Below are 15,687 nucleotides of genomic sequence, written 5' to 3' on the forward strand. Positions count from 1 at the left end.
AAGGTAATTGCGACTTTTTATCTCACAATTATGACTTTTTTTCTCAGAATTGTGTAATATAAACTTGCAATTTCGAGTTATAAAGTCAAAATTGTGTGATATAAACTTGCAATTTCAAGTTATAAAGTTAGAATTGTTTAATATAAAGTCAACATTGCGTGTTATAAAGTCAGAATTGCGAGTTATAAAGTCAGAATTGTGTAATATAAAGAACGCAATTGCGTGTTATAAAGTTTGAGTTGAATGAGTTTATATCTTGCAATTCTGATAAAAAAAAGTCAGTCTTTTTTTCCTCAGAATTGGACTTAACTCACAATTGTCAGTTTATATCTGACAATTTTGATCAAATAAGTAAGAATTGCAAGATATAAACTCACAACTGTGAGAAAAGTCAGAACTGCAAATTTATATCTCGCAATTATGACTTTATTTCTCATAATTGTGAGTTTATATCTCGCAATTTTGACATTATATCTCGCAATTGCCAGTTTATATCTCGCAATTGTGAGAAAAAAAAAGTCAGAATTGTGAGATAAAAAGTTGCAATTACCTTTTTATTTTTTGTTTAGTGGCAGAAAATAAGTACTTCCATACATTTGAGACCAAAATGATGGTTCAAAAATATATAATTAAACTTAAGCTAATGGACACTAATGGAGCAATGGCGGATTTTAGCTTTTTTTTTTTTTTTTTTAAGATCATGCGATTCATTTTTTTGCCATTGTGTAAACAATCAAGTTTCAATTAATAATGTTTATGTGCATGACCTTGACCAGAATATTTTGAAAAATGTCTACAGAAACAGAGCTCAAAAGGTACTGCATAATAGGAATAAACCAGACCAGTGGCATAAACAGAAATATTTGTTTAGTTATGTCCATTTCTAAGCATGAGTCATTTTACAAAGGAGTCAGGCACTTCAGAAGTCAGGATACTAAATTAAAAAAAAAAGAAATCAGAAGGAAATTGAGGTAAATGAAAAAGAATAAGAAGGATTATTTTGAAACTGTCAGTTAAATGTGCCTCAAAGAAGCAGTGAAAATTCAAGTTCAAAGAAGGGTTTGTCCAGACAAATGAGAGAAGGCTATTACACTACTATGACAACAACTTTAGGCTATAAAGCTTTTAAAAATGGCTGATAAGATTTCCCAAGCAAATAAACCAAACAAAAAGCTCTCTGTGCAACCCCACAGTCCTCTACTATTTGACAAGCATTAGGAAAAATAAGCGACAACTGCACTCTCAGTATTCAAACTGCACTACATTACTCTACAGAATCTTGCACACAGCTTATTTGCATTGATTTGCATGAACTGTCTTCAATGAAGGCAAAATTAATGTGTTAAAATAAATTAGTCGAGGGGGGATTATAAGTAAAAGAAAGACAGTAGAATAGACAAATGATGGAGAAAATCATGATGTACAAAAACAAGCTTGTAAGGACTGCCATGTGGACTCCCTGTAGCTGAGAAGAATGGGGGGGGGTTTGCCTTGTGGGGCACTGGCGGCCCTTTCATGGACATTGAGGCACAGTGTGATGCTGAGGTTGAACTATGATACTCCTGTCAAAAAGAACATTAATTTTTCCTACAATAAGGGCCTGATGGAATAGCCACATGTGACATGTGGAGATGGGTGAGAGGGGCTGGACAGGGGTGGGGAGGTTAGGGGGCTGAGGAGGGGTCGGATGGAGGGTGAACCATCTTCATTTTAGTGAGAGATTCATACAAAACCAATAGAAAAATTCTTGGAGAAAAATATAATTTTAACAAGTATAATTGCTCTTTTATCCTCTTTAAATGTATAGAAAATTCACTGAGGAAGCAGTGCACCATAATTTGATCAATAAAAAGCAAGGAAATATGCTGTAGAAATAAATTGTATCCATTTCCGGCTGTAAGTACTCCTCTCAAAAATGCACAAAAATGCTCCAACCATGTTATTTATGCAGGTTTGCAGCGAGAGCATTAGTACTTAAAGCCCCTCCACCACGATTAACAATCAAACATGCTGAGAAACCCTTATGTTATCCCCAACTCCGCAGTACAAGAGAAAATCTCTTTTTTGTCATCAAATCCCTAATTCTTTCCTCTCTTTTGGAAAAAAAGGAGTAATACCAGTTTCCAATCTGCTTTGAGAAATATTTGGTGAGGAGGGGGAAAGTGGCCATAAAACGTGTGAACAAGGGGGTAATTGTGGACAAATGCAGTATTGAATTTCATCTTCAACTCCTTACACACCATTTCAATCTTATTTTCTGCCTGTTAGTCAGATCTTCTTGGTTATGGTGGGCAGAACTGCCCACTAATGGTGAATAATTGCTTGTAATATACTCTTCACCAATGATGTGCATCAATAGCAGCCATTTTCCTATTATTTAGCTCAATCAACCCTAAGCAAAGAGTCTTATTTTTTACCCTCATTCTTCAAGGTAGCAGGTAACAATGATATATAATGTCTATAACAAGAACCTTTACACAGAAACACGCAGTCAAACTGAAACAAAACCTGCCTATTGAAGCAAATACAAAAAAAAAAAAAATACTACAGGCCTTAAATTGAATTTACTGGCTTCTCATTTTATGCTTTCCTCTATGGCATACTGATTCAAAGATGTATCAGAGCCACACAAGGCAATAGTTTTTTGCTCTGTTCCAGTTAATTAAAACATCCTGACTTATTTAAGCATCTGTTAACTCTTGAAAATTACTTCCAGACAATTAAACATACAGATCCATTAGTTTGCTGAGATTACGCTCTTTTCTGAACAAGGCACAGTGCTGGCAGCTCTTTGACTGCATATGGGATTTATTCTCTTTAGGGTATCCTGTATTGTCTGAAACGAATTTTCTTAGAATCAAACAATTAAATCTTTATTTTAATTAGGAGAGTGGGTAAAACAAAGGAATATTAATTAGAAAACATTATCTTATGAACACTTCACAAGCACAAGGGGGGTATCAACCACTAGAAGACGATTTCTCCAAAACATGTCTGCTCAGTACACATGAGACGCATCTAATCACCAAACGTACACAGTAGCGCACAAAGAATATGCTGTTTTATCTTCAGAGAGGTCTCGTAATTCCACTTGAAAGACTCCTTGACATGTGGCTATAGAGAAGAGTATTTAAACACTGTGGCCAGTGACCCTTACTGACCTGTGGAGATAGTCCATTGCTCACAGGATTCATGTGATTGCTGGACGCTGACTGGCTCATGAAGGTGTCGGTGTAGCTGGAGAAACCGTGACGGTTGGACGAGAGGCCATAGGCGGAGCTGCTGTCGCTCGAGAGCCCGCCCTGATGCATGGTGGAGGGGGGCAAGGGCTGGGGCCGATGCACTGTGCCACTGACATCTGGGAAAAACAGCATGTTAGATTACATCAGAAAACTATTCTCAAGTGCATCATGGAAGCTTTAATTTTATTGCCATTCCTGTATTAGATAAGTTTTTTGAGTATTAAATAAACATAAAAAAAAGTTAAAATTCGTTACAAAGGGCCTGTCACTTCATGCATTTTTATTACTTTTATTACTTTTATTTTATTACTTTTGATTGAATAACTATCCGGTTTGTTAAAACTGGTCCATTTACATTCAGCCACATAAATGCAAAAGGAATATATATCCGATCTTCAGTTCCCACGTTAAATGCAAATTTAATGGAGTTCACATCAGCAAAAGTTGCATTTTGTTTATCATCAGCTAATTTTAAGATCAAGACCGTAATAGGAGAGAAAGAAACATCAGCACCACTAGATAAGATAATTTAGTCTTACTATACTTTTAATGAAGATGATTGTGTGTTGCGCTTCTGGATGCGATGCCGAACTTTCAGCGGCAGTTTGTGCGTCAGCTACTCATCTGAAATGGGCCTTATCTGTGGCGAGTAGCGCTGTCATATCTGGCTATATGGGAGCCGGTAGCCTCTGACATGCTCACACATTTATTCTTTTTGCCAATTTTGAAGGAGTAAAATTTACATATGTGTCTTCAAAAACTGTGAAAGTTTCGCCGGGAATGCGTCTCAAACCACCTCCTGAAGTCAGATTTTAATCCATCTCGAATGCGCTTATTTACACCAGGTTTTTCACAATCAGACAGCTATCCAATCAGAGAAAACACATGAAGTGACCAGGTGTAAACAGACCCAGACACATTGCTTACCTTGTGGTAATGTTGTTGAAGGATAGGTGGACTCAGGAAGCTGGTATGTTGGTAGAGTGGGCATGCCTGTGGGTGGGAATCCTCCAGGTAACAGGTGGTTAAATGCCGCCAGTTGATTAGCTCCAGCTTGTTTACGCCACCTGGCTCGTCGATTGCTGAACCAAACCTAGAATAAAAAAAGAATAATAATAAGTGCACCAAATTTCTGGTCGATAAGATAGGCGAATTATTTTCATGTCCGATAACCAATAAACGGGTGATATTATAAATGTATTTATTCTATTTGATTATTGAAAAAAGAAAGAAAATTAAATAGATTGTATGAATTTAGGCACCACAATATTATCAAAGTGCAATATGAAAGATGGACAAATATTTCTTTTAAAATCTGTTTGAATGAGAAACTATATAGGTTATTATCATTAACTAAAACTAAAACCATAAAAACTATTTTCATTACTTGAAATAAAAAAAAATAATAAAACATAAAAAAAACCTAAACTAAATTTTTTCAGTTAGCTGACAAGGCAACATGTGTCTTAAAACGTAATAAAAAATACATAGTCTTTTAAAAAATATAAAAAATAAAAGCACACAAAACAAAATTACTAAAAATTATATAATAAATATATATATATATATATATATATATATATATATTCTAATTCAAAATATTAACAAACTATAATAACTATAAAACTACAGTTACTCAAATAACACTATAGGGGGGAAAAAACTCATAATATTAGAGAAGGGATATAACAGGGTTATATGCATTACATTTTTAAGCGCACTTCAAGAGATAACCCTTAAAGGGTAAAATCTTTGCCAAAATGTACTATCCCATTAATTTAGTGCTATACTGGCCAAAATGATCTAAATCTAAACCTAAAAATCGTACAATAAATATCCAATAATGACAGATACTGATAAATTAAACATATAGGTAAAATAGGCCAAGAACCAATATAAAAGAAATCTTTAAAATGACAAACAGAAAAATGAAATATCTCATATCTGCATATGACATTTCAGAGAAATTTTAAATGAACAAAAAGCCTCTATTGAAAGAAAGAAAGAAAGAAAGAAAGAAAGAAGAAAGAAAGAAAGAAAGAAAGAAAGAGAAATGCCTCTGCCACATTAAGACACATTTTCAAAGTTTCATTCTAATGTGACTCATTGAAAGGGGGAGCACGGCCAGTAACCTGCACCTCTCTGGGGCCGAGGCACTGCCCCTGTGTATGCAAAAGAGTGAATGACATTGATCTATGCCTCAGAGGGGCCATTCTTCAGACTTTAATACACTGGCAGTGCAGTTAATCTACTGTTGTTTTTCAAATGGTCCCCACCATTGTGAGTGGAAGTGAAAGAGGGGGACAATGGCCCTTCAATGAATCAGACCACAAAGAGAGGGCGTCCCTTTTTAAACAGCTCCTCAAGAATGACGCTTTCAGCCTGGGCATTGATCAAGGGGCTGGCGTAGACATACTGTATGAGTACACACTCTTTCTCTGCCTCTCTCTTTTATCCTCCCAGGCTGCCCTTCAGTCTTTGTATACAACATGACAAAGAAAGATAAAAAGTCTGATTATATTTCATAAAATCTGAAATTCATCTTGTAGCATATGCAGGTAATAAAGCGCTTTCTACAGCAAGATATTTTTGATAAATGCAATTGATTCTTAAACATATGTCTTTGTGGTAACTGGATAAAATAAAATAAGGTCACACTTTAGATTTGGGTCCAATTCTCACTATTATTAAATAACTATTAACTATAACTTTTGCCTCAATAACTCCTAATTACTGCTTATTAAGAGATAGTAAGGTAATTGTTAAGTTTAGGTATTGGGTAGGAATTGGTTATGATTAAGGGATGTATTGTAGAATATAGTCATGCAAAATAAGGCATTAATATGTGCTTTATAATTACTAATAAACAGCCAATATCCTAGTAATATGCATGCTAATAAGCAACTAGTTAATAGTGAGAATTGGACCCTAAATAAAATAAAAATAAAATATGTTCATTTAAAATCCCACTCATGGGACAAATGCAACAATTAAAAATAAAATAAAATAATAAAATAAAATATGTTCATTTAAAATCCCACCCATGGGACAAAAGCAACAATTAAAAAAAATAAATAAATAAAAAAACATAAATAAATAAAATAAAAATGTTCATTTAAAATACCACTCATAGGACAAAAGCAACAATTAAAATAAAATAAAATAAAATAATATAAAATAAATAAAAAATATGTTTATTTAAAATCCCACCCATGGGACAAAAGCAACAATTTTTGGCATTCCTTTAAAACTTCCTGTTCCATTCCCATATCTAAACAAAACCTAGGAAACACCTATAAGACTTTGGAAACACCTATAAGACCTATATAATTACTCTTATTAACACACCGTGGGGGACTAATTACACACATGGTTAGCAAGTGCCTCGAGTAAGCCCATTCCCAACACCCATCCTTACCTCAACATTAGAAAGAATGAATTAATGAGGCATTTATATAACGCTTTCTTATGTACTACTGTACACCCAAAGCGCTTTACAGTCATATCAGGAGGTCTCTCCTCAACCACCACCAGTGTGCAGCATCCACTTGGATGAGACTACTGGAATTTTCCTCAAGAGAGTTTTTCTTTTTCAGTATTAATCAATAAATCGCAATAAAAATCAGTTTAAATCAATTAAAAGTACTCAACTATCCCCCATTAGCTGTCCCACACTGCTCCTTCAACAATGCCATGCATCAATGACCCTTCTCATAAAACCACAAGTCCCGCTGACACAAGCCCCATTACTTTACATGTCTTAGGTTAGGATGGCTTCTGGTATTAGTGAGAACCGGAGAGTAGCACAAGGCATTAGAAGGCACGTATCTCAGTGTTAGAGGCTAGAGTGCCTGCCGCTCCACGCTCAATGGATCTCCTAAGAGGCTTGCTGCGAGCTGGGGCTTCTGAATGCGCCATTCTGGAACCCGATGGCAAAGGCACCTTGAGCAGGGATTTTCTCTCTGCCGCTCCTTCTAATTCCCCACTCTTCTCATTTCCCTGCTCAAGCCGAGACACAAAGCACACTGCCCAACTGAGATGGCCAACTCATTTCGTATTTCTGAAAGAGTTCAAATAATTTCCTTAAAAGTGAACGGAGTCACTTGGCGAAACATTTAAGAGAGGAGATTTCGTGGAGTGTGGCTGAAGGAGCTGTTGTCTGATTGCATTCGTTTCAGAGGGAATGGAAGTCGAAAAATTCAATTCAATATACTCTCAATCTCCGAGTGTACAGGGGGAGTGGGAGAGACAAAAGGAAGGAAGGTAAATGGAAGACAAATCTGATTGTGGACTGTGTCACGATTTCACATTCCACATTCGGCCAGCATCTCATGCTCTCATCCAATATCAATCACCCACCCTATCAGTTCCTCTTGCTTTCTTTTTCGCCCTCTCTCTCGGATGGCGATGGTTATATGTCTTCCTAGGATTACCGTTTGCCATGCGCAGGGCGGTTGGTGAACAGACAGGAAGACGAGGAGTAAAACCTGGATAAAGTGATTGAATTTCACAGCAAAAAAGAACATAACAGTGGCTGAGAAGCGTAAAAAAGGCCAGCATCAATCTTAGTGCATGGCTCCATGCAGGGGTTTAGGGAATCTGGATGGACAGTGGGACAGGATGAGTTGAGATGGACTGGACTGGACTGGGCCCTGAAGGTAACAGTATAGCAAAAATGGGGCGTCTCTTCAGCAGAAACATCTGCCAAATTCAACTTTTACTACACCCGGATACCTTGGTTGAATTATAGAAGACTGTTAAGTACATGCATATCCTCTTTCTTCCTTTTGTAATCATAAACATACATGTATGCATATATTTATTTGATCTATTTATTGAAATCCCACATTTTTATATAGGTCAGGAGCATAATACTGAATTATTGGCTCCAGATTTTTCAAGCATCAATCAAAATGCATGTGATATGACTCCACATCAGGGGACTGACACTTGTGCCCTGGAAGTCTTGTTTCCAGACTGGATCAAAGGGTGAAAGATTATAGAAAGGGAAGTGGAGACATCTTCAAACCTGCTTGTGTGTAACATGTGGAAGGACTAACTCTTCTCACTCCATGCCTGACAAGTATACACTACCATTCAAAAGTGTTTTTTATATATATATATATTAATTTTTTTTAAAAATTAAGAAATTAATACTTTTATTCATCAAGGAGGCATTAAAGGTGATAGTAAAGATATTTTTAACGTTACAAAAGATTTCTGTTTCAAATAAATGCTGTTCATTTGAACTTTCTATTCATCAAAGAATTGATGACAAAAATGTATCAGTTTCCACAAAATATTAAGCAGCACTACTGTTTTCAACATTGATAATAATAAGAAATGTTTCTTGAGCACCAAATCATCATATCAGAATGATTTCTGAAGGATCATGTGACACTGAATACTGGAGTAATAATGCTGAAAATTCATCTTTGCTATCACAGGAATAAATTATATTTTTAAATATATTAATACAGAAAACTTTAAATTGGAATAATATTTCACAATATTACTGTATTTTTTTAATCAAATAAATGCAGCCTTGGTGAGCATAAGAAAACATTCAATAAATCTTAATATATGTCAAACCTATGTCATAGTATCTTAATTTATTATTCATAATATAATCTAAAGAGGAAGTTTTCATTGTGATAATGTAGCACTTCTAGGTTCTTCCCTCCATCTGTCTATCCTCCTCATATCATAGCACAACTTCAAACCTGATACTGTAGCACATCACAAAGATTTCATGTCTAACTGAGTTTAAAGTGACATAACTGCCACTGCCTATGAAATTTCCTGTAAATCTCAGTTAATTCATCTTGTTTTTCCCTCTGGCCTTACAAACTGCAGTAAACCAGACAGACAGGCAGCAGTGCTGTGAGACCTGGAAGCACTTATCCCTGTGCTTAGTCAGATATGGATCACTTCCTCTGATTTGTCATACGGAGCAGTAAAACAGTGGAAGCATGAATAACATGTCTGTGGTTAAGAATAACCACAGTGACAGTGCTCAATGAAGACAGATGACACCTAATAGAAAAGCACCAAACACATAAATTAACACCTTTGACATCATCACTGATCCATGTCTGACTTCCTCACTTTGGCAGCAGGAACACTTCTTCCTTCCCTCTCTCCCTGTTTCTCTCTCTCAGACATCTGGATACTGTGTCAGCGCAGCTGCACTCAAGTGGGTTGACACTGAGGCCGCGGGGTCTGCCAAAAGCCAACAGGGTCAGACACCTTCCCCTCCACAAAAGCAATGATCCCAGAGCCCTGGCATCTCTATGTGAGCTATCTCGAGCCAGAGATCCTTACACATCATCTGCTTGGCCTCTCAAGAACCAACTGCTTGGCTGTGACAGGGTTGAGAAAACAAAACATGAGCTGTTGGGCCAATATATCAAGGATGTGGTGGTTATCGAGAATGATCTGGATATTCCACCCAAAATGGTGCCAAAATGGTGCAAAAGAACATTTCAATTTACATTCATGATTGGATTATCAATATTTACAAATATAATTCAGGTCTGATATATGCAGGTCAGAAGTGATATAATGTTTATTCACTTGTCTAATTAGCATCAGTCACCATAAACACACAAAAGGGCCAAATGTCCCATGGGGCTCCTTTCAGGGAGAGCCGAATCACTGACATGGCAGAAAAATCAGCATGATCTCTGACACTGCCAGCGAGAGATCTTCTCTTTACTAAAGCCTGCCACAAGGCTACTATGGGTCAACTTTTTCCAAAATTGAGTCATTCCTCAATGTTTTAGATTCTTTTTATCCCAACATTTATTTTAATTGTTTGATTGTTTGGAACACAATTCATAAATCCAAATGCTGCTAAGTTAAAGGGGACATATTATGCCCCTTTTCACAAGATGTAATATAAGTCTCTGGTGTCCCCAGAATGTGTCTGTGAAGTTTCAGCTCAAAATACCCCACAGATCATTTATTATAGCTTGTCAAATTTGCCCCTATTTGGGTGTGAGCAAAAACACGCCGTTTTTGTGTGTGTCTCTTTAAATGTAAACGAGCTGCCGCTCCCGGCCTGCTTTCCAAAAAAGGGTGGAGCTTTAACAGCTCACACTTCGCTTGCTCAACAATAACAAAGCTGGAGAATCTCACGCAGCCAAAATCACGATTTTCAGTAACGGCGTTCAGCCTTACATTGTTCAAACTAGAGTCAGACATGGATGCAGATGATGGAGAGACTCAGGAAGAAGTTCCAACTTTTAGAATGCAACTGGATGTTTCTGAACGGTTTGTGGATAAATTTATGTTGCTGTGGAGTTGATTCAACTCATTGACTATCATGTGCCATCATGTTAATCTTTTGTGCAAATCCAGCGTTTAAAGGAACACGCCACTATTTTTGAAAATAGGCTCATTTTCCAACTCCCCTAGAGTTAAACAGTTGAGTTTTACCGTTTTCGAGTTTCAATATTTTTCCTATTTAAAACATCACTCTTCTGTACTTACATTGTGTACTAAGACTGACGGAAAATGAAAAGTTGCGATTTTCTAGGCCGATACACCTGCTGCACCAATAGTGGCATGTTCCTTTAATTTGACCCTCGTTTGTGACGCAGCCCGGCGTAAAATGGCCGCATGGCAACAACACTCTACTACAACAACTCTTCATCTTTTCAAAAGCAGCCCAAAATGACCTCACCCACTTGCGTGTTCCCGGGGGCAGGGTTTATGTAAATTTTGGGGTTTGTGATGTCACCAACCCAGGAAGAAGCTCATTGTAGTCCCTACCAGCCGTTTGTTGTAGTCCTTTTAAAAGCGATTTCTGTAAAAGAAAATTTCTCCCTCTGTATTGAACTTTGAGTGTCGTAACTTTGCAGAAGTTGTTTATGCTCTAACAGCAACATTACACACTAACTAAAGTAAAAAAAAGTGAAATCATAATCAAGGACCCCTTTAAAACAAAGCAAAATAAGCATCTACAGCTTTATTAAGGGGTCTAATCACAGAAAGAGTAAGACATTTGGCATCTTGAAAGGTGGTGATGGCAATTTTGCCCCCTAAAACGTGGCTGAGAGGGAAAAAGAGAGAGACAGCTGCATTTCAATTACGCAATGATGTCATTTAGGCAGCTTGCAAATATCTGACATACAGTGTTTACAGATAATATTGTATCACAAAATCAAATAACCAAGTCAGATTGACCATACGTGCCATTTCACTATACATTACTACATTAATGTAGCGTCCAGAGCATTAGCATTTGAAGAGCACAATCCTGTATCAGTGCAGAGGTGAAGCAGGCAGCAGGGGCATGGCGAGCGGTCATATCTTTTACAAGCTCTTGATTGATTAATGTAACTGGTGGAGAGGGGTTCCCAAGAGAGTGTGTGGGATGCTCTCTGATATGCAGCAAATTTTACAAGGAGCGGTGGTGGGCTTGAAAGTGGTGGGAAGAAAAGATCCCAGCCAAAAGCTGAAGTGAGAAATCCATCAGGAATGCACTCTCGCTCTTTTTATCCCCCTCCCTTTGCTCCCAACAGCTGCTGCCATAACTCTACTGTATTTTCCCCCTCTCATTGTTTCAACTATCCACATGGTTGACAAGCTGTCAGGGCCAGTGGTGGGAGGAGCCAAAGCCTTTGCATGTAAATGTTTGTTATCCTTTGCAACAATAAGTACATTTACATGCACTTTAAAAGTTCAAATTTAGTCAATTCATTTAGCAATTCATCATGTAAACTCGCTAGTTCAACTGAAATCACACCAGTCCGTTCTTTGCAGAGTTTTTTCCATGTATACATACAGTACACATTTGCATGGACTACAATTGGTCTGAGTGTTGTGTGAATGCTATGAAAGTCAGAAATGACTTGAAATGTTTTTTTTTTTTTTTCCATATATACAGTTATGCATTGGATCATGTATATTTGGACAGAAAGATGAAGACTATAACTGCTGTAGCTCAATTACAACTGTGCACGTAAACATACGTACTGTATCATTTGTTAGATGCAAACAAATGAGCCACTTTGATTGAAAAGGCATACTTTTATACCTTAGATAATCTTTAAAAAATATTTTTGTCATTTTGTCTACAAATGTTTAGCGTCCTCCAACATGTATTTTAAAATTATTTCTATAAATATAAAAAGAGTTCAAAAAGTTTTCCTCCAAAAGGTCCAAAGTTGTGATGTAATCGAAGATCTTTTCTTCCATATTTTGATGTACATCAAAGTGAAACGGATCATCAAAAAGAAAATAAATGTAGGGCAGGACTTCAATTCATCGGCTGGATGGAGACAGATGTGAATGTAAACTTGCAGTTGATTGTAAGAAAAAGGAGGAGTTTATGAAAACCAAATGATTAGAGAAGTCTGTTGTTTCACCGGAAGATTTTGATTAAAAATTCAAAGGTCAAAAACTCTGTTTAATTTAAACGAAACATGCATGGATGAATCGTTCACAATAAGATCAATTACATGCATTTAGAAAATAGATCTTGTGAATTTTCCCTTCATGGCAACTTTAACAGACATAGTGCCATGTTAGCCACCTGATCGTGTTTCTCTCCGATATGGCTGACAGGAAGAGGCCCGCTGTGTTTTTTAGCACTTTCTTTGAGATGAGCAGTTGCATTGTTACACGCATCATCAATCAGAGGACCTTAGTCCAACAGATCCAGTGACACTTTAGAGCTCTATAGACCTCAAAGCACATAGCTGAACTCTTACTGAGCTCTCATTGTGCCATCTACATCTCCAACTGAGAGCATCAGTCTTACGAGTACCATACTTTAAACTTCATAGATGAGCACAACTACATGGATAGTTCACCCAAAATAATGAACATTTTGTCAATTACTCACCCTCGTATCATTCCAATGATTTTATTGTTTCAAAAGACAACATTGGACCCAATTGACTTTGATTGTATGCATTCATGATCACCATGATTTTGCCAAGATTTTGTTGATCCTGGAACAACATTCCATCAGAAAATTTAGTCCTAACCCTACTCCTAAACTAACCCAACCCATAACTTATCCCTAAAATCAGAGGGAAATGATAGGTGAATAACACTGATGTGGAATCATCTAACCCTGGTTGTAAGCCTAAACTTGACCTAAACTGTAAACTTGTCCCTCAAATCTGATTGGTTGATTAAAACGGTGTTCTAGGATCAAAAAAGATGGAATGACATGAGGGAGAGTAAATGATTTCATTTTAGGTGAACTATTCCTTTTGTATACAGAATGATGTATGGCTCTTGATTCAATAAAACACATTTTGAACCGCATTTCAGTTAAACCATGTGTATATCTCGCAACTCCAGAAACTATTTTAGTATTTGATAGTGTCGTACCTGTACTCTGGCCTCGGTAAGCTTGGTTCTCTGGGCTAGCTCCTCTCTGGTGTAGATGTCTGGGTAGTGTGTCCTTTCGAAGGCCTTCTCCAGCTCTTCCAGCTGCTCGGCTGTGAAAGTGGTCCGACTGCGCCTCTGCTTCCTCTTCAGGGGCAGGTCCGGTTCAGACTCGACGTCCGAGCCTTCGTCCATTCGACCTATCAGAGATAATAGAGAACGAGAAAACTGAGTGCGATGTGAACGCCACTATAGCAGTATCAGACATCTACTTTCCATAGAGACGCACTTCCCAGAAAGCTCTCTGCTCATGAATACTGTCATGATCATACTGATTTTGATGTGTGAATGAATGTAGACCCAAAAAAAACAGATGGATGGCGGTATGGTGAAATGATACGGATTCATGTGGCTTTCAAGCGAATATTATTTCAATGCACGGCTATTTATATAAGCGAAGCTCTTGTAAATACAATCCCACATCAGTGCGCATCCCAGTTCGCCCCGAGGCCATAGAGGGAAAAGGGGGGAGTTAATCTCCACAGACCACCTTAGCGATCCTTGTACTGGTATTCTGTGCTAAAATGAAACAAAACTGGCACTTTGCAAATAACTCATGTATACGATTGAGTTCATTTCATTAAATGCCATCCGCAAAATATTCCTGCCATCTTTAAAATAAGAGCGGTGGATTATCTGTCAAATGCAGCCATGTCAACTATAGCATTTCTGTTTAGTGGTTAGCTGGAGAAAAGATGAGAAACAATGAGCCCAAATCTGATCTAATGCAAACCAGAGGAGTGTGGGTGGCAATTCAAGCTGAGTAGCTTAGTGATGAAACGAAAATGACACATTAGCTTATCCGTGCTGTGCAAAACAGTGACCTTTATACAGGTGTGTTAATGTTGCTGCTAACTTTGCAAATATTTGCAGCAGGCATTAATATTAATAGGTGTAAACATATTGTATGATAAAAGATTGATAAGTATGCTGGCAAAAAAACAATAACTAGCAATAAAGATTCTATAGATCTACCTTCAGCCCATTCTTTAGTCAGATCAAGACCATTTCCACATATAAAAGGGAAGCCTGTTTTTATCATTTCATTTGAGTTGATTCCTTATTTATTTCCAGTTTGGCTGGCACTGGGCTGATCCTTGAAAATCCCTTCAGCAGCATTGGGGGCCTAGCTCGGCAGACACTGGCCTTAATCCAGGCCATGACTTCCCGCTAAATTGAAGCAATTGTACATTAGTGATGGCTGAACCCTGGCTTTTTATTGGCTGTGGGCTTCCAAGACTGGCCCCTCTGAATATGGTTGACTATTTAGGAGCCGAGTGGGCTGCGCTCTGCCTTTCCTTATACATTAGGGATGTTTTTTTCCCCCAATAATCGTGATTCATTTAAATGATTCTGATATTGATTTTTAAAATCTCAACAACAACAAAAAATCTCTTAAAATTAAAGGACCTTTAACATTCGTTGAACTGTTTCAATGCACAAAAGGTTCTTTATAGTGGAAAAATGTTCTTCAGATTATTACATTTTTCTTCAAACTAAGAAAAAAGGGTTTATTTAAGAAATGTTCACTGAAAAGTTCTTTAGGGTACTGAAAATTGGTCTTCTATGGCTTTGGTGTGAAAACCCTCTTTTGTAACCTTTGTTTAAGAGTGTGTGTTGCCTAAAACTCTTCCCTGTATACTTTAAAAGATTGAAGAAAATCTCATTCTGCTAATGCTGTAAACAAAATGGACATTATAACTGTGATGAATCTGGAATCTAATCAAAATTTAATTGAACAGGAAATCTGTATCAATGCCCAGCCCTACACACAATTTAACAGTGAGATTCAGAACATATATTCTACACCCTAAACATCCGCTTTTTACCAGGGTCATTGGAAAGACTCAGTACAGAACTGGTTTTTCAGGCTAGGTGAAACACAAGAGGGGTTTTAGAGGTAATTCAATGACAGTAAAACTTGTAGATGACAGCAGATCTTTTCACTCCATTTCTTCACCATACGGTACCTTGAGGCAAGTTAGAGAAATATACATTCTTACACAAACTCATAATGTTTGGTTTTATTCCAGAATAA

At 37.2% G+C, this 15,687-nt stretch overlaps 1 protein-coding gene across 2 annotated transcripts in view; it reads right to left on the reverse strand.

The window, feature by feature from the left end:
• pax7b (paired box 7b) overlaps positions 1-15,687 on the reverse strand; it is a 60,287-nt gene that overhangs the window by 23,366 nt on the left and 21,234 nt on the right. For both annotated transcript variants that reach the window (XM_051880877.1, XM_051880876.1), the window contains exons 5-7: positions 13,593-13,789; positions 4,170-4,335; positions 3,162-3,358 (exon numbers count right to left, since the gene is read on the reverse strand). In XM_051880877.1, the coding sequence (XP_051736837.1) occupies positions 3,162-3,358; positions 4,170-4,335; positions 13,593-13,789 (560 nt within the window). The remainder of the gene's footprint in view (positions 1-3,161; positions 3,359-4,169; positions 4,336-13,592; positions 13,790-15,687) is intronic.

This window comes from Ctenopharyngodon idella, chromosome 22, assembly GCF_019924925.1.
Source record: "Ctenopharyngodon idella isolate HZGC_01 chromosome 22, HZGC01, whole genome shotgun sequence".
In the NCBI taxonomy this organism is placed as follows: Eukaryota; Metazoa; Chordata; class Actinopteri; order Cypriniformes; family Xenocyprididae; genus Ctenopharyngodon; species Ctenopharyngodon idella.